Source organism: Alligator mississippiensis, chromosome 2 (assembly GCF_030867095.1).
Source record: "Alligator mississippiensis isolate rAllMis1 chromosome 2, rAllMis1, whole genome shotgun sequence".
NCBI lineage: Eukaryota > Metazoa > Chordata > Crocodylia > Alligatoridae > Alligator > Alligator mississippiensis.
In genome coordinates this window covers 97704589-97729137 of record NC_081825.1, presented here as the reverse complement: position 1 = coordinate 97729137, position 24549 = coordinate 97704589, and the positions used below count along the sequence as shown (strand labels likewise).

Genomic DNA, 24549 nt, shown 5'->3' with positions numbered 1-24549 from the left:
TAACTATCCACTTAGCAATATCTGAAATTATAGTTTTTCCTCTATATTTAGAGTAAGACTCTGTTTTGTTTTTTGTTTTGTTTTGATAATGGTTGACAAAAGTTAACTTAATGCACTGTACCATACGGAAAGAGGACACAGGTGGCAAAAAATACCTCCCTTTTCTTTAGGAAGGTAGGGCAAGATCTCTCCACCTCCTACAGTTGCACTGGACACCGAAAAAGTATATCTTTATTCCCAACAGAAAACAACTCATCAAAACACATCTCAAGTACTGCTCTTCAGCATTTTTGGAACCCACTACCAAAAGAAGCAAAACTAAGAAATGCTCCTTGTATCACCATCCCCACAGAAATATTGATGTTTTCTTTTCTGCTCCTCCATCAGTGGACATTTAGAGCAGAAAAAGAGAATGGGTGTTAATCCCTTTTAGAACACAGCAGTCAATACCTAGATGAAACTATCATGCATTAAATGTGAGGCTAGACAGCTGCAGAGGCACTATGCAAGCACTTCCTTCTTCACATTTACTTCACCACATAGCACTGCTTTATCATAACTCTCTTTTTGGGGCAGTAGGAGGAGAATAAGCACGGTTTAAAGTGAGTGTCATTCACTACATGAACCTGCCAGTCAGTCCCTCCGAGAAAGGAGAATTACCTGAATATTACAAAGGAGTTCAACTTGCTGTCAACATGTATATTTATACAAAAGAAACCACCTGATTTACAGGAACACTGGCATAGTACACTCCAAGTATCAAATACTTGTAGCAGAGATTTCTATTTAGAGAAAAAGTAAACTTTAGCTGATACTATAGACTGTATTAATGAGATTATATCCAGTAGTAAACTGTATTAGAGAGCTACCTAGACAAAACAAACAGCTTCATCAAGGCACATTCTTAACATGCAAACCCCAAATTTTAAAATAACTTTATCATATGATAAATAGCATTGTTATTGTCCTTGTTATTATCAGCACTGTTATTATATCTAAAAAGTGCCCTTATTTTTTCAGAAATGTTCAGGTTCCAAATGCCCAGGAGCTAGGAACCAGCAGTACTTCTTAAAAATATATAAATAAATAAATAAATACGTGCTATATTATAGAAATGTTTGCCTGCATATACACAACACTTCACAAACAAAACAGAACTAATCCTGTGATTCTCGAGAACTCAGGTATTTATAGTCAAACATTTCAATTACCTTCTCATTTAATTCCGCCCTTACTGTCAGCTTCACCAAATAAACCTTGGTTGTTAGGAACTGGTGATATAAAGTGACACTTAACAAGCTTTTGGGGCTACAGAGAAAGGAAAAGGAAGAGAACCTTTTATTATTACAGTCAATTATTTAGGTTACATAAGCACAAGAAACTGCAAAGAACAAATGTTTACTGGAATACAAGTATATTCAATGGTCAATATTTCCATAGCTGTAGATCCTTTCAGGGCCTTCACAATCAAATCACTTACTGCTCTCATAACGCACTTCTGCTACTACCACAGCGATTCTCAACCAAGGTGCTGCAGTCCCTGGGGTACCCCGAGATCTTTCCAAGGTTGCCATGATGCCCAACCCCTGGCACCAGAGTGCCCCTAAATTCCAAGAAACTATGAAAGAGTGCCTTGAGACTAAAAAGGTTGAGAACAATTGTACTGCTGATAATACTCTTGTTTCTTTAAGTGGAACTTGGCACCACTGACTGACAAAACATACACTGTGTCTTTTTAATTTGGCATCATATGACACAAATTAAGAACCACATATGGGAGTGCAGAGTGCAAGGAAAACCTTTAGCAGATCCCGAGTCATCCTCAATTCCTTGATTTTATATTGCTTTCTAGTATTTTAAGCACTACTAAAGGGAAGCGCAAATCTGAAGGTTGCATATATTACATTAACTATATTTTCCTTAGCTGCCTAGTGTTCCTGGCAAAGAGACACTACAAACAAGCAATGCTTGTCCAATCAGCGTAATAACAACAACAATGATAATATAGGGAAGTAGAATTTTTTTAAATGGGCATACCTGCTACTGAAGTGAACCATACTAATGCCATACTGTCTGGGCATCCCCTAGAAACACTTGGAAGCCTTTTCTTAGGAGGCATAGGGAGATGAAACCTGAATAGCTTTCTAGATGGTGGAAAACTAGTCTTTTTGCAGAGGTGAGGTCTTGTCCTCAGCTTTCTTTACTCATCCCACTACACTTATTATGTCAAATAAGGGCAGACCATGAAGGTAGTTTGATGAATGCTTATGTTGTCATGTCTAGAAGAAACTGAAAGCCCCTTAAGTGGATAGCTGTTCAATTAAAGATACACTAAAAACTGATAGTGAAGGCAAGATGGCCTCTCTCTGAGAAAACAAACACTCGTTTGGTGCCTAAAAAACAACTGCATGAGACTCAGAAAAAAACTGCATGAGACTCAGGGACCAGAGTCTGCAATGAAGCTTTAAGTACTGACTCTATATTGAGTGAGATACCATTTTAAAACTCATTCTAAAGCCATAAAATGCATGTGAACTTGTATAATGTTCTAATATATACACACAGTAATAACAAACTCAACATATACTTATTTTACATATGCATATTAAAATACTGAAGAGAATTGTTTGAATTGTCACTAGAACACATCTCATTTAGTCTCAAAAGAAATGTACAGGAATAATTTCTTTACAAATACTTGTCAGATTAGGATAAATGTTCAAGATCCACCCTTGTATTTTTTACTCAGTCTACTTCCATCTGCAGTAGGGTGTAAATTTTCTTTTAAATATATTGCACTGTAGTAAACACTGCTTGTGAATATAAGATTTACAGCACATTAATAAAACCATATAGGCTCACTGGCCTTAAATATATGAGGCACACAGTTTAAAGTTTTCATGACTACCTAGAATAAAGATCTGCAGATAGCAATGATTCATGTTGAAATCTATAAAATGTTTATACCTACCCACCAATTCATGCTTTATCAACTTCTAATTTTTTTCTTCTAATGCAAAAAAAATCCTGAAAAGGTAAAAATGACTTACAGAAAATTATATTTATTATATTCTCACTCTCCCACCACCCTAAAATAATTTGTTACAGTAATGTTTACTTGCGAGTAAAAAGGAAGCATAGGACTAAGGGTTCATGTCTTTCTTGGAAAAGAAGTGAACAAATGTTAAAAGGTGAAATTTACGCTGTACAAGAATCAAGAAAAAGAAGTAAGATTTAAAAAAACTCAGTGCATTTAAGAGCTTTATTAAGCATGCTTTATGATCCTGGTTGTAGCTGGAAACAGAGTGGAGCCTGCAAATATCTTGGCATGTTCCCTGGAAAAATTACCAGCTTTGCCACAGTGACTGAAAAGACAAGGACTAAACTTAGGAGCTGGCAAGGAATCTTCTGAAAGGTTCTTTTCATGGGGATATGTCCATTAATCAAAACTGAAACCATTCATTAAAAGGTTGGTTTCATTAAAAGGTTGATTTCAACAAATATTTTGATTAAATTTTAATTTCTTAAATTTTTTGCAATTGTCAAGGTAAACTTTTTTGACAGTTTCAAAACAAAAAAGGTCATTTAGATTCAAAATACCTTTTATTTTTAATTTTAGCTGATTGCTTGGTTAGAGGATGTTAAAGGCTATTGATTCCTGCTTTTTGACTCTTCTGATCCCATTCCAAGACATTTTAGTTATTTCATATTAAAAGACAAGCTTAAGCAAATAGGAGGTCAAAATGTTAAGGTTTTCATTGACCAAATTTAATTTTTTAAGCTTATTTCAAGCAAATTTTCAAAATTTCAACTTTTGTTACCATTTCCTGTGGGAAGAATTGAAATTTCAAAAATACAAAGTTCAAGAAAATTAAACTCCTAGCAAACTTTATTAAATTCTGTTTTGATTTACACAAAGTAATACAATTGACCCCTCTGAAATTTAGACAAGAACACAGTCCTTTGCTAAGGTCTCTCTGTACCTCCAAAGTCATGCTATATGAATTTCAGTCAAGCCTTCCCTAATGGGTAGATGAAAACCCCTTGTGAAAGAGGAAGGCCTCAATAATCATAAAGACAAGGTAACCATACCTGAGCACCTTATGCAGAAGGGGTGACTGAAGGTATTAGAAAGATAAGGAAAGACGACGCATGCTTCCCGGATGACCTTTGCAGAAGTAATGGGCTCCAACACCTAATCTTGAAAGGCGAGTCATACCCATGCACTTGAGCTAGACTTTCCTAACCATTTTCAGCATGGGGTGTTGACAAGAATTATTTTGTAATGAATGAGATAGAACTAAAAGGAATAAGCAATTTTCAGCAGCCAATAGTTTATCTCCCAAAAAATGCAGATGTAAACAATGTAAAAGAATGTTTCGGGCCAGATTTACAGAACCAATGAGGAGGACAAAGAGAGGACAGGTTCCCTCCTTTGCCTGAAGACACCTGAACCTCCAAAGAGTGCCCTAACCACATTGCTTTATGGTATTCTGGGGATCTTTGTCCACTTGTCCGTGATGACGGTGGTTGAATTTGCATAAACCACTTATCTATGCAATAAACTAGAAAGAAATAAAGAGAACAGCTTTATGGAGGTTGAAAGATGCAAGACCCCTGTCACTGTATTGTGCTGGCATGTGGCATAGGGTTCCCAAGTCCCCCCTGAGGCACCCAGCCATAGGCTCCCTTGGTCCTACACCACCTCCAGGAACAGGAGTTGAAGCAGGAGAAGGGACCAAGGACAACAGGTTAAACCCTTGGGGGCTGCATATGGCCAACAGGCCACCAGTTGAACAGCCCTGAACTAAGAGATTCCATACCACCTCTTGTATAAAAAATGTTGGTGAGAAAGGCATCTAACCAGGTCACTAATCCTTTGTTAAGAAGTGAGCCAGATAAGACAAAATAAATTGTCAGCAGGAAAGCAATACTCTGATCAACGGGCCAATTCTCACATTGGTGCACTGCTACAAAGTGTAACTGTGGCAAACAAGATCTTATTTAGAAAAGTGCTCTTTCAAACAAGTTCCCAAGAAAACATCTCCTCTCAAGGTGAGGGACATTATATACTTGATCAGAATAAATCCAACTAATTAACAAAGGGAATTGTGTTGCTTATTAGGAGAGCAAGAGGAGTATCAAACAAGAATAAAATCTTGCTCATAATCCAATGAAACTGGGAAGACCCCCAAGGATACCAAGACTACTCAAAACATAAGTAATTTATAAACCTGTGACTCAACAGATGTCTTGTTTACATAAAGAAATATAAACACAAAACCAGTCTCTGGGTTATGCCATCCTGTATTTCCAAATTGTAAGATGCCCTCACAACTATATAGTGCAAAGTACTGAATATATAATTGTATAATTCATTTTTAAAAACCTGCTGCATTTTCAAATTGCAAAGTTGGGAAAATAAAGAAAATAGATGTAAGCCACCTTTACATAAATACAAGGTGAAACAACAGAATAGTTTCTAACACTAACATAGTTGATGTATAATACATATTTATATAATGTATATAGTTTAATAGTTGACATATATGTCACTGTATAGTAACAGCTTCCAACATTATGACATAAAAAATAAATCCCAATGTTCAAATACTCCTTAAACTTTCTTATATATTGCCTAAAATGTACAGATGTATAGATTACCCAATTAGCCCATCAGTATTTTGACATATTATGATTGTTAAACATCACAAATGTGTCCAGCTCTCTACAGGGAAGTAAATTAATGTAATCTAGGTCCCTAGGACATCAGAGTCTAAAAAAAAAATCAGAAATGTGGTAGGGACACATTAGGAAAAGAAGAAAAAAGTATTCTTAGAGAAAGCACAGTTCTACTCTAAAGAGGCACTCTTCTTTGGTGTATTGGAAAATGCCCCTTAAGATGAAATTCATTTTTTAGAATGTCACCACGGATTTTGCTAATAAAAGAGTTAGACAAAAGCTGAGCGCTTCCAAAAAAAAGTGACTGCCTTCATTTTAATATACATATGTAAAAATAGAAATCAGGTAGCAGTGGGTGTAAAGAGGGCTGCAACCACCCCCTTTTCAAGCTCCTAGATCCACCTATGACAATGCCCTATTTGTTTGTACAGAAGTTAGCAAGGTAAGGCCCTGATCCTGACAAACCTTGATACTAAAAATAACTTAAAGAATAAGAATTTTGTAGTTTTGTGGGTTTCTCTACTAAGTTTTCTAAATTGACTTTATTAGTTTAACCCAGATGTCCTAAGGGGCTTGGATTAACTACAGAGATTTTTTTTTTATTTACTCTTTGAAATCGCTCATGTACCAAGCAGTATTGTATAGCCTGTTTAGCATCAATGGGATACAAATATAGTAGTTAGCCTGTGATTTATTCACTATAATGAAAAACAAATTCAAATATACTGGGGCGGGGAGCGGGGGGGGGAGAAATGTTACATTTTTAAGAGGAAACAATGAAGCATTAATCAAAATAGCGTTTTACGGAATAAATAATTTTAGGTGAAGCATTGGTGTATGTATCTGACCATTACACAACTTTCAGTCAGGAGTATAACTGAAGAAAAAATAAATACATAGTGACTAGGTACAGATGTTAAAAAAGCCTGAGGTGGAATTGATCTAAGTTAGACAGTTTTCTATAAGTGGCATAGTTAAATGGGTAGCAAACGGAACACACATTCACCTTTTGGCTGGGGGGACGCAAACCTTAGACTGGGTTCTACAATTTTTAAACCAGTCGAAGTGTGCTGAGTTACTGTTCTGTTACAAGTATAGACCTGTTTACACTAGTAAAAGTGTAATGTCCCTACCTGGTCAATGAGTTCCATTTCAGGACCTGCTCATCCACAATTGGCTGTTTATTCCAGAGCAGTGTAACCACTTCAGCTTTGTTTGAAGGATCATAATAGGCTAGAGTTGCAGCATTTCCTAAATACAAAAGCACTTGTGTCCTAAATGTAAATGGCATTTCAATCTACAGAACACTTTGTCAAATGCTACGTTCAATTGTGTTCGGTTTCCAGTACTTTTATTTGTAATATGCTACGATTATATGTTAATTATTTTTAAATTGCCATTTCTCTTTCATTCTTACAAAACTTTCTGCAAAATACTGCAAACATTTGGCTCCAATACTGCAAACAAATGCAAAACAACAAAGTTGCTCATATACAAGAATAAGCAGGAGCTGGGCCTAAATGACTTATTACAAACAAATATTTTAGGAAAAGGATTTCCTGTACTGTGTCATTTCAGTGTAGGTTCAACCCAATATGCATTTCATCTTTAGCATTCCACTGTAGCATTCATTTCCATGTCCAAGTATTAATTTAACAGAAAAGTACTAATGCTGGTTGCTTCTCATATAAAAAGGCTATGCAATGTGCAGTTTTTAAATACAATCCATTCTAAAATACTCCTATGCTAAGCCGATCAAGTGTCAAATTCACTGTAATTCCCACCTTACTCAACAGCACTTGCAGACATCTAAATTATCTAATGTAATCCTCCTTCTGTAAGAAATTGTCCTTCACATACTAATACTATAAAGCACCTGTCTTCCTTATACTTGCAAAATGTCAAGCTATTTCAAAACACAACCAAAAGGCAGCATAAGTATCAGATCACAAAGAAATGTATTAAAATATAAATTGCTGCAGTAAGTCTAACTATATACTGTAGTTGATTGTTGATAAAGAGCTGTTGTTGTTGGAGGGGGGGCTGTGGGGGGGGGAGGAGGTGTTTTAAAGGACAACATGAATTTTCATGACAGTTTAGCAGATTATGAGACAGACCATGAAGTATCTTGCAACAGACACATTTAACATTGGCACCTTTTATACAGATAATGAAGCCTTCTAGACCCAGTTTAAAAAAAACCCCAATTTTCTAAAACATTATTTGAGAAGAACCACTGTTTGCAAGCAGCTTGAAAATAACCTGACAAAATCTGATGTTACAAGGAAAGAATACACTTCCTGTTGTAATGTTGAATCTGGAACACCATCAACGTTTTGTTCAGCTTGCATAAGTCACAACTGATTGGACACAGTCCCTGTGGGCATGCCATTTCATCCAGACTGGACGGTTCATTAGTCATAATTACTATAACTGTACAGCAGAGACTGCAGTTTTATCTCATCATACATCTTTGATAAAGCTGCTTCTATTTCTGCTTCATCAGCATGTGAAGTTACATTATTGGAGCTTTTATATTCCAATCTGTGATTAACATAGGATGTACTTCTTATAAAATATATACAAAAATCTAAGATAACACACAAAACTGAAGCCATGAGATGACCACCATTTGAACTTCAAGTCAGAATCACGCAGCATGAATGGCAACAGAACAATCAAAGGTTCGGGAAACATCACACTGCTAAGAAAATGTTAACAAAGAAAAAGCATTAACAGTAGGCATTGTTTTTTAATCTGAACTGTGACGTATATTTGTAAAAATGCATGATATTTAAACATCTGATATGGATTTTAGAGGCAACTAGGACAAAACCTTGCTGCTAAGAGTTTCAAATAAAAAAAACATAAAAATCTCTTCTATTACTATAAAATATAAAGTATATAATATAAAAGAACTCATGTGAAAACTGCAAGCCCAAGCATTAATTACGTAGGTTGCAAAACAGACACTTAGAGAGATCAAACAACAAAGTGGGCTGCATTTCCTATTAAAGGATATTTTGCCAAACCACATTTTAAATGTACAACGCTGAAGGAAAGATGACATACTTAGGGTTTTGTTGTTGTGCTGGTAGCTGTTCCTGGTTTTTACATCTTATTGTGTGACAGTAGGAAGCAAAAAGGCCAGTGGCACAATTTGAGTGCACAATGTGTATTCACGATAGGCCACATAAACAGTCATAATCGACAGTTACATGCAGGCACTGAGGCTGCAAAAATCCCAGAATAATTAGTGTTGTCTGAATGCAATGACATCTGTTTTCTCATGGTCCTCTAGACTTGTCAGACCAATAAGATGTATACGAAAAATATGACAAGCATTGCAAATGCCCTTCTGAAAGGTCTCACTTTGGGAAAAGCTAGAGAAATGACACATGCCACCCTCTTTTTTGCCAATATATTTAACAGCCAAAGCCTCAAGATTTGAAAAGGTCTTTTCAATCATTCTGTATTTGACTATGAAGGGTTTATTCAGAACATGGAACAATATTTGGAAAAGAAAATATTGCAGCAGTTTTACCTCAGTTTGTTTTTTGTTTTTTTTAATAAACAAGCTTCATTTACATAAGAGAAATAAAATACGATTTTTTACTGCTTTTTACTTCCGATTAGCGTACTTATAAGCCTCATTGATATCTCTATTTTAATTAAAGCAGCAGACTAGTGAGCACATTATATGTACATCCTTTTTTTTCCCCTTCAAAACACCTTTAAACAGCGTAACAACAGCAGCTTTAAAAACAGGTTAATGTGGTATTAAGAAAAATCTGTAACTTTGTTATCAAAGACATAGTTAATTTGTTTTGAGAGCTTTTGTTGTAGGATATACAACCTTTTTGCTTACTGGTGCCTATCCCTCAGTTCTCTCTCTGGACTGTGGCAGTATGTTTGAGCATGCGTTTTCTCCAAGAAAGACATTAGTCATCATTAACAGAAGCACTGACACCAAATCTAAGTGCCTCTCTACAATGACCAAGTGGCAATCATCTTTCTCTTAAACTGTCACTGCTGATTAGGGTTTTCTTTCATGAAAATTTAATTTCTCGCCTTTCTGCAGCTCCTTTTTACATTTCTGCAATAACACAGCATGCCAGCAAGACACTGCAAATGCCGCAAAGATGCTGTACCTGTTTATAACAAAAGATCAAAAGACTCAGACTGATCAGCTGTACTTTTCATCTAGTTTAACAGAAAAAAAACACAGATACAGTGAATGGCTAGTTGCTGACAGAAGGGAAAATGCATATGAAATACTTGAGTCAGGTCTCAAACAACTTGTACATCTGCTTAACTGAAGAGTTTTCTCTACTGCAAAATGGCAAACAGGAATCATCTGCCAGTTTGTTTTTTATAGAAAGTTACTCTATTTCAATTCTATCCATCATTTTATTAGCTTCAAATATGTACCTGGTTCATATCTGTAGCTTTCACTCACTTGTTTAAAAGTAATTTCATAATCTTCTGATATTTTTCAACTTAATTTCTTCTGTTCTGACTTTGCTTTTTATACTAAAAGCCAGACATGTGGGGGACAAAAATTTAGGTGTTGCTGGAAAATGAAAATGTTTCAGTCATATATGATACTCAGCAGCTATTCATTATCCACAATCTTGGATTCCTGCTCTGTGCAACACTGCAAATATTGTTAAACAAGATCCCATAGCAATGAGTTATTTTAAGTTTTTCAAAACATTTACTCTTCTGTTTTATTTCAATTTGTTTAAATATTTTTTTTTAATTATAAGCACATACCACTTTGTTAACATCTGTGTACAGCATAAAACCCTGCTGAATTCCAACTTCAGAAAGCGTGCAGGATAATTTATATTCTCCACAAAAATCAACATTATTACAGAATTACTGAGTACAATATAAATTAAAACATTATGTTTCATCTATCTGATTTTCTCCTAAAATTATATTAAAAAAGAGAAAAACAAAAAAACCCTTAATGCCAGGTTTAGGTTCAGCACCTTTCAGAACATATTTTAGCAACCTCAGGTGTAAACCTAAAATTCACTTTTACCTCTCTTAAATTCAGAAACCACAACCAGCAAAATTCAAACAATTAAAACTTGTTCTGCTTGTTTCTGGACTATACTTCACTAATAGACCAAAATCACATTGTTAGTCAGAGCATAAATGGCTGCATTGCCAGCAGTTTGGATTTACAAGCAAGTATACAGATCTTTAAATAGCCTCCACATATGAAATTTAAGAAGAGGAAACTAGGAATTAAAAGCGGATTGTGAATGGCAGTCTATGATTGTTGTACTGCTATGGCAGTATACCTTGATTAAATGCAGAGCAATGCTAAAGTAAAAACAAAACCATACCATGGTAACCTAAGCTAGCTCTCCATGCAGCGCCTGTTCATGTAGAAACTGACCATTTAAGCTATTCTTCTTGATTTCCAGAACAACTCTAATATTCTCTAAAGCATAAAATAACGAATGCTGTGTTTGGATAGCCATAAAAATGTATAAATTTGCCACCAGTTTCCTCCTGAACGTTCTCCAGAGAGCTTAGCCTAACAAGCCATGGGCGCAGATGTTGAGATCCTTTTCCAGCATCCACATCAAGTTCAAGTGCAGAAGTTTAGCTCTTTGACTCCCACCCCCACCTCCAAGTCACTTGTCAGTAAAAGGTTGGGCGATTTATTGACCACCTCTGGATGCATACTGTCAGTGCTGAAGGAAATATGAGGGAGGGTTGTCGCTACTGTTCTGGAGCTCATTGATAATGACATACCTGCCTCTGTCACCCATTACCCATACTACAAACTACTTAGACCTAACTGAAAAATCAATAGCCTACTTGCACTGGTTCCTGTGGCTGCCTCCTTTGATTGTCAGCTCCTGTCTAGGGTCAGCACTTACATGAAAGGGGCTGTGACTGCCTGATGCTTTCAGGACAACCTAACGATATGAAACTAGCCAACAGAACAGTAAATTCTGTCTCCCTGCCCTCCTCATCAATTAGGCTTTGACTAGGCTTGCCTGTACAAACCTGACCTTTTAAGTTTAGGTGAATATGGACTAGCTGAACACACCATTGCCCTCAGCACTGAGCCAGGAAATCCACTGACAGGTTAAACAAAACAGAAGGTTGTAACTGTCATAATTTGCATTGCACTTTCACGCCAACAAGGGTGTTATCAGTGGGGGCAAGCCCTGGAACACACAACACAAGCACCCCTAAGTCACTCTCCTCATAAATTTTCAAATGAAGTGAGATAAAACATAAATTCACAAATGACCATGCTTTTCAAGTCCCACTTTCTTTTGAGTTAGCATTTTGGAAACCCATAAAGTGCATATAAACAATTCTCTGAATACAGCCACACTGGTGCTCAAATGTCATTTGTGATGAATTTATATATATATATATATATATATATATATATATATATGACAAGCAAAAGTTACCCAGCTATGGCTGTTAGTGAACCCTTTGGGTCTTTTTTCTTAATTATATATGCATATACAAAACAAATATATTACATATCCATGCACGTACGTGTGTGCATGCACACACATACACATACAGACACACTTAGAAGAATAGGTAGGCATATATAATTTAAAAATCCCTGGAGGGCTCTAACTGGCATGCTTGAATAATATTTACTCATATATCCTGTAGGCTGGAAGTCCATTAGTAGCATTTGAATACCAATGTGACTACATACAAATGATAGATGTTACATTTCAGTACATCCTCTCTTCTTTCAAGGATATTGACAAGCATGAAGCAAAGAAATAAATTATGCAATCTTAAAGCTGAATTCTTTTCTATCAATTTAAATTGATGCAGTACCTTTAATAACAAATTGTATGTAAATCAGAAAGCTATTAGCCCCTAAATGTCTGCTAAAAACAACAGATGAAAAACAAATTAAAATATCTGTAAATATTTATGTTTAGTGCCGATTCCCCTATAACTATTTCAATTTTCACATAATGGTGTTGTGTCCATACTAAACCCTCCATGCCACGGATGCTACCCATTTTTATATAAAACCTGGTAAGCAACATAAAGGCCATATGTGTGACAGTCATTATAATGTAAACTGAACAGTGGGACTTCTGTCCTGCCACAAAAGAACCAGTTCTGAGAACTACACTCTGCTATTATTTTAAGCTTTGAGAACTCTAAAATTTGTTCATGCTATCTGCTCAGTTTACATGGCTAACACCTTTTAGTGTAAAAACAGAACTATCACTGAAAATGTCTAAAGATCCGTCCTAAAATTCCCATACTATTTTACCTATTGTTTGTAATCCCCATAACTCACTGCACTCTTTCCCTTCCCCAATAAAGCATCCAACATCATATATTGGAATGACTGCCTAAGTAAACAAGTGTTAGCAATACTGCTGCCTATCTGGCTTTCAGAATTTAAGATCCTTCTGCTAACCATGAGATACTTTGGTAAGCTTTCTTCTGAACACCTTAATAGATGACAGTCTCTGCATTTTGGGTATTTCACATAAGCTTTTGTCAGGTTAGCATATAATAAATGCAAAATCAACTGAATACGTAAACATCAAGGAAGCATATTTTACATTAAGTCTTGCACCTCCAAATAAAATTCTTTTTTTATTTTAATACAAAAACTATTTTAGGCCAATTTGAGCAATTGGCCTAATATCAGCCAATTGCTCAAATATATAATGAATGAAAATAAAGACTGTACTGATCTTTGCAAAGAGTTTCTCTCAATGTACTTCCAAATAAACAACACGTTGGTTATGATGAATATGGCATTCCAAACAAACTACAGAGCAAACACTACTTAAAAACAGTAGACCTAATTGAGTCTAGATGGACCCCTTTACAGACCTAATGTGATGATTAACTATGCATCTGGTAGCATGTCAAGTCCTTTTTGTGTGCCTATCTGATAGTGAAGTGAAAGGGCATGGACAGTGTCCAGTCCCAGCAAGCAAATCATTTGGAAGCAGTCATAGCCATAGATCAAAGATTTTTCACTCTATCCAGAGTCGATTTAAACCCACGAACCCAGCCCTCTGCTGCAGACAAAACCAGTTAGAAGTAAGAAAGGCTCCTTAGGATCCAAAGATAATAAAGGAAGATAGAAGGGAAAAATGCAGAAAAGAAACAGACTGGCAGAACTTTGTTGTCTGTAGGCCAAGACAGCTGTTTTACATCCTGGTTTTACTTCAGATGGATAAAGAAAAGGAAAAATTTCCATCCCTTAGATCACCAAATATTATTTCAATTAGATTATGCAGATGCCTTCTATACATGATTTGAGTCAATATAGTTCCCCACTGCCAACTCTAAGAAATGGCATACAAAACTCTACACATAAGCTTTTGCTAATTCATAAAAAGATTAAAAAGAGTGTGATTGTAACATTATCACACACCAGTCCTTTGAAACAAAATGTAGATTTGAAAAGGAAGAGCTCCAACTTAATGGCCTCCTTAGAAGTGGCGCAAAACAAAGCACAGTAATATACTAGCTTCATGTCAACATCATACTTCCAGTAGGTAGGGGAGTCAATACTTTGAAGCAAAATGAGCAAAAACTAAAGCAGGTCTTGCTTTCTAAGATTTAAACTACACCATGTGTGAATAGAAGGGTTGCTTTTAATTACTAGACTGCTCAAACCTACAGCTCACAAAGGTGGAGAACCTTTAAACAGAGCTGTACGTCTTCTGCTATTTCTCCAAGGTCAGATCAACAACATATTAACAAAAAACACTGTCAAACAGTGAGAACCGATACATCCTAAGTATATAACATTAATGTAAACTGATGTCCTTGAAAGGAATCAGGCCCCTAAAATCTGTCAGTTGAAAACTGTATTATGGAAAGTTATTTCAAAACCTTCCTTCTTCATGTCAGACTACCATTTCAGTCTACAGAGCAGTTAGCATAAAAAATATGCTTTTCCACCATGTTAAATAACCCAACATTTTCTAACTATTAAATAGATGCACATAAATGAGAACTTTTTGCCTAAAAGGAATCTGGAAATTGAAATTGACAAATAGTTGAGCTTTAGATTCAGAATTCTAGGTTGATTCACAAGTAAAGAATGTTGCATCTCAGCCAGCTACATGAAGGTTTTGATCTTGGAAATAAATCAATGTCCAACCATAAACCAAGCTGGGCTACTGTCTGTGGGTGTACATATGCACAATCCTGCATGCATCCAAGATAATGGATGCATCAAACACCCATTGATAATGAAAAAAGCTACACTCTCCTTGAAATGTTATTCGGTTTTCCCCTGCTTCACTTTACTTAAAAAAAAAAAAAAAATTCTCTCACTAGTTTCACACAGAAATATGTAAAAAGGGTTCACTTCCATGCAATGGTACATTTAAGAACTGTGCACCCAACTATTTCTACAACCCACATTTTGCAAGCCAATCTTTTTTGCAACTAAAAGTATTTACACTCTGGTTCAAGCTGACCAAAATCTGATGTGAGCTGAACAACCATGCTTCTGTAAGTGGATATTATTATTATAATTAATCAGTTATTTTAAACAGAATCCAGCCAAAATACTAAATATAGTTAATCAAATCTGATCAAAATACCACGTCCCCCAACAAACTAATCCAAAGAAAATAAAAATGGTCCATAGGATGTTCTAACAAGAATACAATGTTATAAAAGCATTAGAAATGTTATTCTGTAGCATATTTGTCTGATGTCTAGAAGTCAAACTTCTGTTTTTTCCGGAAAGCCAGCAAAACTAAGATCTAAAACTATAAGCTATAGTAGCCAAAATAATCTTGCAGCTAAAAAAAAAAAGTCATTATTGCTACTTATGAAAAAAAATAAACTACCTTTAGCAACAGGTTTAGACAGTTAAAGTACGTAGAAGTTTCTGTGAACTGTGCAAAGTAAACATTCGGGATATGATTAGGCTAAAGGAACACAGAGATATCCAAGCATCCCATTTACTTATGCATTTTAAAATTCAATGGCAAAGGACAAAAGCTTTGAAAAATTACTTTTAAAAAGTATTTGTAAGTTTATGTGAAACTAGTAAAGGTTTTGTGACCATGTACATGCTATTTAACTAGCATATCATCCAACCTGTTTCAAAAATCAAGATTTATAAAACAGTTGTTACAGGTTGATCATAAATGGTATGCATCTGTGGTAATTAAACAATTAGCAACTTCTTGTGCCACAAACAGCACTTCCAGTTAGTTCAGTAAACACAGTCCTCATAAAAGATTAGCTAATAGGAACAATCCACAATTTTAAAGAGGAAATAGATGCTGTATTCTCTAGAATGTAAACAGGATTAGAACTGTCAGACCCACAGAAGCCTTTACTGTACTGTAACCATTAGCTTAGCTTTGCTGTTGAAAAACGCAACGTGCCCTACTGAATCATTTATTTTCAAATCCATACATTCCCCGCAGCAGTTCAAACTCCATCAGCGGTGCAGGAGTGTATGAAAATGACAGGCAAAGGGCATTAGTTCTTTTCCCATACTGTTCTTCTATAAATGGAAGTGCAAGTTCTTCTACACAGCACTTTACCTAAGGATGTGTGAAGATACATCTCTAGAAAAATACAAAAATATCAGAAAATGAAGTACTATAAGCAAATTCATTATTTTCCCCCTCCAGTTATATTTAAAAAAAAAAGGATGGAAAGGAAACCCAGTACCAGTACCTAGAAAAAATGAAGCATATTACCATTCTGTTATCTACTAACATGCCAATTGTTCTGTTACAGGAAGAATTCTCTGTGTGTATGCATGTAAATATATTTCATGTTACCAGCAAAAAATACCCTGTGTGTGCACACACCCTCTTCAGAGCACCTGTTTCTGCATCCAATATTTAAAAGAAAAACACCAGAAAGACTTTCATGGTTGCAAGTCAATCTCTTCTCTTAAAATTGAACGTGACATACGTTTTGTATTACATAAACTTTTCAATAAATTGTTTAGAAATAGAAAGCCTTTTGAAATATGTAAAGTCTGCTATTTTAATAAGGTGGCTAGCTCTGTGAGAACTAGCCCATTAAATCATAACCCAATAAAAAGTTGCATGGCTGACAGTTTTGCATTCTGCTTCCTCCTCTCCACTGTGATCTTTCCATTTTCTTTTCTTTTTTCAAACATCATTTCAGAGTTGTAAATAATGCTCATCCTATTACACTATTAGCCATATCCATTTAAGCCTACAGATTTTTTTAGTGCGTTTTCCGCTGCATTGTCACCGTTATAAAAAAAAAAAAAAAAAGAGAGAGAGAGAAAATGGTGTTAAAATGAAAGGTCCCCTTTCCCCATCAAAAATGATGCCAGCAAGGGTTGGATATGGCAGGCAGGGGGAGGGTGGGGGGGCTGGGCGGCTAAGAAAAGAGCAAACAACCTCCACACACAGCCTCCTTTCCCACTATCTTTTTACAGAAGCTCTTGCTAGCAAAAAACACTATTGCTCCAGGCAGCGACATGCTGATGTTGGCACTGCCTAAACCAAACAAACACGATGTTTAACAGTCAAATAAAATGTCCCGCAGCCTCCCTAATGAATTTGTCAAGGACCATCAGATCACCCCCCTCCCCTGCCTCATTAACTCAAGTATGATGAGACGGATTATAACGAGAGAATACAGATCAATCGGTCTGAAGACTTCAAGTGGCTTTTAGCCCTGAGAGTTTCTCTCTCCCAGGCGCACACGCTCCGTCCTTTTAATAGAATACAGTATCTCCTGCTCCTGAAGGGGCTGCCACTTCGCTTTATACCCCCATCAAGGAGCTGCTGATGGACTTCTATACTAACATACATAAAAGCCGAGGTGACAAGGGCTCTTCAATTACAGGCTCCTCGGATACTGTTTCCCCCCACCCCCCTTCAATTATTCATCGCTGGGAAGAGCAAATTCCGCCGCAGATGGAAGCAGCTCTTAAGGCGAGGCGGCCACAGCCGCCCGGCCCCGGCAGGGAAGTAAGGGCTTGCACGGGCATTATTTGCTGGAAGTGTTTAAGTTTATGGCTCAAATGATGTTTCTAATTAGCGCGCGGGCAATAAATTCCAGCCGGCTTTTAAGTGATTTATTAGTCGCCTCAGCTTGGAGCTCAGGACAGGGACACTAGGAACGGATGGCTTCGAAATCGCAGGAGCCCAAGGAGGCTTTTCGCATCAGGCACCTTCTCAGCATGGCTGGGGCTGCGGTTGGAGGAATCCTGGGCTGCCCCTGCCTCTAACCTTTAAGCGCGTCTCTCTCCTCCAGCCCGGGGCCACTTCGTGGCTTTGGCAGGGCTGCGGGATCGGGGGCAGCGGAGGGGTGCGGGGAGTCGGGGTCCCGCAAGCCGAGCGGAATGGGAAGGAGCTCCGTGTGCCCCGTAGCTCTGGGGGTGAACGGGAGGGGAGGCCGAGGGATGCCCGCTGAGCCCCAGGAAAAGGAAAGGTGCTGCGATCCCCGGCCGGATCTCCACCGATCCCCACGCATGGGCTCCGTTTGGAGCCGGGGTTTGCCGGCGCTTGACACGGAGAACCCGCGCACACACGCACCACCCCCCGCAGCAGCATTTTCCCCGCCCAGGTATCCCATTCAGAGCCCCGTCTATGTTTTGTTTTTGGTTTTTGTGGTCTAAGCTCAGCTCAGAAAAGAGCCTTATTTCCCTGAATGAGATCCAAGACAGGAGGATCGGATCGGATCGGATGGCTCCAGCAACTGGTGAGCTCCCCCAACTGGTGAGCTCACCCCACCCCGGGAGCCACGACCCGCGCGGGCTGGGGCTGGCGGCGAGCGCGAAGCAGCCTGATCCCGCTGCCGCGGGGCAACGAGAAGGAGCTGCCGGACCCCGCGAGAAGGGGCTCGAGCCAGGAGCAGAGCAGGGCGCTCCCCGCCTTCCCCCCAAAAATGGGAGTATTTATTTTCTGCTCGCGCGGCCTTAAATTTTAAAACACACCAGGAAAAAGAGACTGGCGAGATCTGATTTATTCCAGCTCAGCAGTCTACATGGAAACAAAGCCAGCCCACCGCAACAAACAAACAAACAAACAAAAATACCGCGCCGCAAATCTCCCCGCCCCCTCCCGCCTGGGAATGGTAAACCCAGAAGAGAAGGTGTCATCGCAGCCGATCTGGCGAAAAAAATTAAAATAAAATTGTCAAACAGGGCAACGGATTTTAGGGCGAGATCCTCGAAAATACTGGGGGGGAGGGCCTTTCTGAGACCAACAGGGTCCAATTCTTCACACTCATTGCTATTAAAACCCTCAAGGAAAGTAGGCTCGATTTGCAGGGGGGTTATTCAGGAGCGATATTTGCAATTGCCGCATAATAAAAGAGTGATATATAGATATATAGACACGCACACATATACATACACACGCGTACACGTTTACACATACATATACATGAACAAGTCAGCAGCTCAATAGCGTCTGGTTCAGATTTGCACAGGACTGAGCCCTAGCTACAAAAGCAGGGTCCGGACCGACTAAAACCCCTGCAAGTTGGCAGAAGGAAGGCTTTGCTTTCCCCACCCGAGTATAACGTGCAGGACGCGGAAGGATTCGTCCGTGACACTGAACCGTGACAAATGCGAGTGACAGGGTTGCTTTATTTTAATCATCACCATCATCCTTCTAACCGGTATTAGTGGCTTTGCCGCGCTTATCTCTAGTGCTATCATGATGGTTGTTGTTTTCACCATCATTGTCGCTGTTCTCGTGATTACTTAACAGCTTAATAACCAAAAAGCCTCTCGGCCTTTTGGCTCGGATCAAGTGTCGTTCCTGTAATTTTAGCTACTTTTCCGCGCGGAGATTTTCGCTCGGGGTTCACTGGGGATGCTCGTTTGCTCCTGGTGGCTTTTCCCCCCACCAGCACTGCAAGCCTCGCGCTGTGCCCAGCTCCGCACCACGCCGCGTGGGCACGGCCACAAACTTTGGCTGGGCGAAGGGCGCGTTTCCCAGCCGAGCCAGTGCGGGGAAGGCGGTCCGGAGCGCGTGGCAAGCGCCGAGCCAAGTGTCCGGGCCGGCTGTGCTACACCGCCAGGCTCGCTCGCCCTGCTGCCGCCCGGCCTGATTGCTGCTGGCCGGGAAGTAGCACGTGTCTGCCTTTCTTCCCCAGCAAGCCGGCAGCCCTGCCACTTCTCCTCGCAGCTGGCGGGTGGAAAACAAACAAACAAAACCGAACCAAACCCCTAAAATAAAAGCAAACTCAACCCCGCCACCCAATCCGGCCACCAAGTCACAGGGACGGAGCTCATGCACTTCATGCACTTGCACCCTTGTCTTTTTGTTTGGTTTTGTTTTCTTTTTTTTTGTTTTTTTCACCTCTCTCAAGGCCACAACTCTCCCCAGGATGGTATCCCTGGCGCGGACCGCATCCTTGTCCTCCGGCCGGCTGGCGATGGAGGAGGGAGGGAGGGAGGGAGGCTGCGGGTGTGTGTGAGTGTGTGTGTGTTTGTGCGCCCCCCCCTTCAGCCTCGCCGCCAGCAGAGGCAGCAGCGGCGGCCGCCCAGCGCGGAGCGCGCCCGGCGCCGGCCGCCCGGATTGGCTGCCCCTCTGACAGCTCTGCCGCCGATTGTAGGACGGGAGCTCCGCCCCTCGGCCGCCCGGGCCTGGGACCATTCATAAACTACCCGGCGGGCCGGCTCCCCCAGAGCCGCGCACACACGCACACCCGCGCGCGCGGGCAGCCGGGGCGCAGTGAGCCGCAGCCTCCGCGGGCACCTCCGGGGGCGGGGAGGGCTGGGGGGAGGATAAGCAAGCCGGGGGACAGCATCGGCACCCTCCTCCTCCTCTTCCTCCTGCTGCTGCTGCCGCCAACGTGCAAAAAAATTTTAAAAAATAAATAAAAGGCAAGAAGCGAGAGGCGCGGGCGGGGCCGCGACCCCCCAAAACCAGCCGCTCCGAGAACAACTCCAAGCCCGGGAATGAGCCATCGGAGCCCGAGGGCGGCCGCCTGCGCCTGACGCTAGAGACCGACACCGAGAGAGAGAGGAAAGGGGAGGGTGGAAGGGGGTGGAAGTCAGCGCCGCCCTGCCAGGCCGCGGGACCGGCCTGCTGCCCCGATCCGGCCCCGGACGAGTTTGGAGGCTTGCTCGGGATCCTTCTGGGGCTTTTTTTGTTGGGGAGAGGGAGGGGGTCCATGACCTACTGACGCCGCCAGCGGTGCGTGGAGGCTGCACGGACCTTCCTCCCGGCCCCGCGGGCAAAAGCCGCCCAAACTTTGCAGGCGCGGGAGGAGGAAGAAGAGGAAGAGGAGGAGGAGAGGGGGGCGCTGCCCCCGACTCGGCGCTGCCTCCCCGCTCGCTCCCCGGCTCCGGGAGGGGAGAGGGGCCGGGCTGCGGCTGCGGGGCTTGGTGCTGGGAGCCGCCGGCTCTCCCCGGCGCTGGGGCCGCTGCCGTCGTGCGAAGGAAGCTGCAGCCCCCGCTAAAGCATTGGATCCCTCAACGTACTGCGAGAGCCCGGTGTACAGCCCGGACCTGTGCCCCAACATGATCGCCGCGCAGGCCAAGCTGGTGTACCAGCTCAACAAGTACTACACGGAGCGCTGCCAGGCGCGCAAGGCGGCCATCGCCAAGACCATCCGCGAGGTGTGCAAGGTGGTGTCCGACGTGCTCAAGGAGGTGGAGGTGCAGGAGCCGCGCTTCATCAGCTCGCTGAGCGAGATCGACGCCCGCTACGAGGGCCTGGAGGTCATCTCGCCCACCGAGTTCGAGGTGGTGCTCTACCTCAACCAGATGGGCGTCTTCAACTTCGTGGACGACGGGTCCCTGCCCGGCTGCGCCGTGCTCAAGCTGAGCGACGGCCGCAAGCGCAGCATGTCCCTCTGGGTGGAGTTCATCACGGCCTCGGGCTACCTGTCAGCGCGCAAGATCCGCTCCCGCTTCCAGACGCTGGTGGCCCAGGCCGTGGACAAGTGCAGCTACCGCGACGTGGTGAAGATGATCGCGGACACGAGCGAGGTCAAGCTCCGCATCCGCGAGCGCTACGTGGTACAGATCACGCCCGCCTTCAAGTGCACTGGCATCTGGCCCCGCAGCGCGGCGCAGTGGCCCATGCCGCACATCCCCTGGCCCGGCCCCAACCGCGTGGCCGAGGTGAAGGCGGAGGGCTTCAACCTGCTCTCCAAGGAGTGCTACTCCCTGACGGGCAAGCAGAGCTCGGCCGAGAGCGACGCCTGGGTGCTGCAGTTCGGCGAGGCCGAGAACCGCCTGCTCATGGGCGGCTGCCGCAACAAGTGCCTCTCGGTGCTCAAGACCCTGCGGGACCGGCACCTGGAGCTGCCCGGCCAGCCGCTCAACAACTACCACATGAAGACGCTGCTGCTGTACGAGTGCGAGAAGCACCCGCGGGAGACCGACTGGGACGAGGCGTGCCTGGGCGATCGCCTCAACGGCATCCTGCTGCAGCTCATCTCCTGCCTGCAGTGCCGGCGCTGCCCCCACTACTTCCTGCCCAACCTCGACCTCTTTCAGGGCAAGCCCCACTCAGCCCTCGAGAGCGCGGCCAAACAGACCTGGCGGCTAGCCCGGGAGATCCTCACCAACCCCAAAAGCCTGGACAAGCTATAGGGCGGCCCGGCCCAGGACTTGTGTTGCACCGGGAGCACCGGACCCCCTCCCCGAGCCGCCCGGCCCCGCTCGCCAGGCCAGAGCGCTGCCGCCCTCCTTGCACGGAAGAGACTTTCCTCTGTCCTGCCCCTGACAACTTTCTTTCCTTTTTCTTTTTTCTTTTTTTTTTAATCTTTGAAAAAACAAACCTCCCCCCCAGAGAAGCACTTGGACTTTGCCACCTCCACACGGCCCCCCACGCAGGTACACTTTCCGATCCGTGTCTAGTCCTTCTTTTCTTACCTCTCTCTCGTTTGCCTGAATGTTTGTCACCAAGTGAAAAAAAAATTATTTAACTCTATGTACAAATTTCACTTTAAAACGAAAAAAAAAAAAAAAGCAGCAAAAGTTTGACTGGTGTGAAATTGTATTTCGGGGCCGAGGGCGGATGATACGCCTCGAGCCTGATTTGTTGCAAACAGTAATAAAAAAATAATATTACTTTAACTTGACGTGGACGTTTGGGTGAATTCTTCCTAAATTCAGGCAAGTCGCTTTCCCCAGCCCCCTCCTCCCCCCTCGACTTTCCGGGAGAAAAGCATTCCTAAACCTTAATGCTTTGCTTAGAAAGGAATCGGAGCCTTTCTGCAGCCTCTTCCGATTTGGTTTCTGTTCAAGCTGACGATGCCCTTCCTGGAAATAAGGCTTGCCACACGCCGGCTTTGGCTGCTTTGCTTTGCTTTTCCTGACTTGAAACTTCCTGGCCAAGTCTTTTAAGAAAAGATGTACCGTCGCCTTGCATCGCGCCAGGCTTTTGACAGCACCGGGACACGATGCTGCGGCGACATTTGCCCGGGTCTTATTTGGTTTCCACTTGATTGGTAAGATCTCGGTAAAGTACCGCGATCTGTTTTTTTACTTTTATTTTTCCCCTTCTGTTCGCCTTCTTCAAGCGCACCGGTCTTGGCTTGACTGGGGAGGGATCTTGAACTGTACATTTGACTTTGAAATGACAATAATATATATATAGATCTGCTTTGAATTATTAATAGACGTTAGTGCAAGGCTTCGATTTTTGCTTTTCCTTTCTTAGAAAAAGCAAAGGGAAAACTTTCTTTCTTTCCCTCCCTCCGGTTTTGAAGTACAGCAGTGAAACCTCTGGCGGGGGGGAGGGGAAAGGGCAGTTTTCTCTCTCAAGAAACCAGCCATTCATAATCTGTTGAAGTTGATGAAAGTTTTCCAACGAAAGCCCCTATTTTAGGCTCTTGTGTTCAGTTTTCCAAGGGAGCTTCAGGCGTCTCCAACTGCCCTAGACTAGAGGAGATGCCGCCGTCAAGGGCTTTAATTCTGCGCTTGATCGGCTAGAAATCTTCTGAAGCTTGTTTGGAGCATTTCAGCGAAGTTTCCCCGGCCTTGCGGGGCAGAGGTAACATGGAACTTCTTGCTCCAAAGAATTACTTCCGCTTCTTTGTAGAGGATCCGGAAAAGAAATGGCCATTAGACGACGGGTTGGGAAGGCTCTTGAACCAAGGAGCTCAAATTAAGGCGAAATCCCCCATCTGTAACACCGAAACGAGGACCCGCTCCGACAGCACGTCTCTGTGCCGGGACGGGGAAGGCGATCCCGGGGAAAGGCAGGGAAGGATCGTAGTAGAGATGTGATCTCTTTTATTAGTTTGGGGGGGGGGGAGGGGGGAACGGGAGTTCTTTGCAAGCTTTAGTGCACGAACATCCTTCTTCAATGGGAGGCTCAGGGAAGGGCACATTTTGCCTCTGCAACATCTCCGATCCTCCCTTTGCCTGAAGAGCTCTCCGCCAGCTGAAAGTTGGGGACAGCCCTACAGTCCAGGTCCCCTCCGGCTCATTCCACTTCTGGGATAGGAGCAATTTCTGTGCAAGCCTCCAAAGAGCCCCGGACCTGGCTCACCTGACAGGACGGGTTTTAAATCCCAGCTTGTCGGACTACTGTTTCCTTGTAAAAACAGTCCCGGAGTAACCATATCAACTCTGATCTTATCAGCCCTGATGCTATCTCCAGCGCAGACCTGGCTTCCCAAACTTGTCACAATGTTTTCTTTGCGGCAGTTTAGATAAATATACAGGGAAGTTCACGGTATGAAGCAGAGGGAGGCTCATTAATTAAACAGGCCTTCCAAGCAAATGCCAGGGTTGGGTTTGAAGGGAAGTGTTGGCCAGTCACTGAGATCAGCCCATGATCACGCGGGGGGTTAATACTCAGCAGAAAGCTGAATGGTAACTGCAACTCTTTAAAAAAACAGGTTACTTTGAATTTTCAGATCCAAGCGTCTTGGCTTTTTTTT

The 24549-nt window shown here is 42.0% G+C and overlaps 2 protein-coding genes across 12 annotated transcripts in view; one reads left to right on the top strand and one right to left on the bottom strand.

Annotated features, from left to right (window-relative positions):
- Positions 1-24549, bottom strand: part of LRBA (LPS responsive beige-like anchor protein) — a 611727-nt gene that overhangs the window by 225428 nt on the left and 361750 nt on the right. The window contains exon 1 of one of the 11 annotated variants that reach the window (XM_059721985.1): positions 20004-20315. The exons of the other annotated variants lie outside the window; for them this stretch is intronic. Coding sequence (XP_059577968.1) covers positions 20004-20300 — 297 coding nt within the window. The 5' untranslated portion in view covers positions 20301-20315. Of the gene's footprint in view, positions 1-20003; positions 20316-24549 lie in introns of those variants that run through there. 11 annotated transcript variants of the gene reach the window in all.
- Positions 20439-22740, top strand: MAB21L2 (mab-21 like 2). Its single transcript, XM_006262652.4, has one exon. The coding sequence runs from the start codon at positions 21170-21172 to the stop codon at positions 22247-22249; it is 1080 nt and encodes a 359-aa protein (XP_006262714.1). The 5' UTR covers positions 20439-21169; the 3' UTR covers positions 22250-22740.

Coding starts and splice junctions, on each gene's coding strand:
- MAB21L2 (XM_006262652.4), top strand. CDS start 21,170: ATGATCGCCGCGCAGGCCAAGCTGGTGTACCAGCTCAACAAGTACTAC.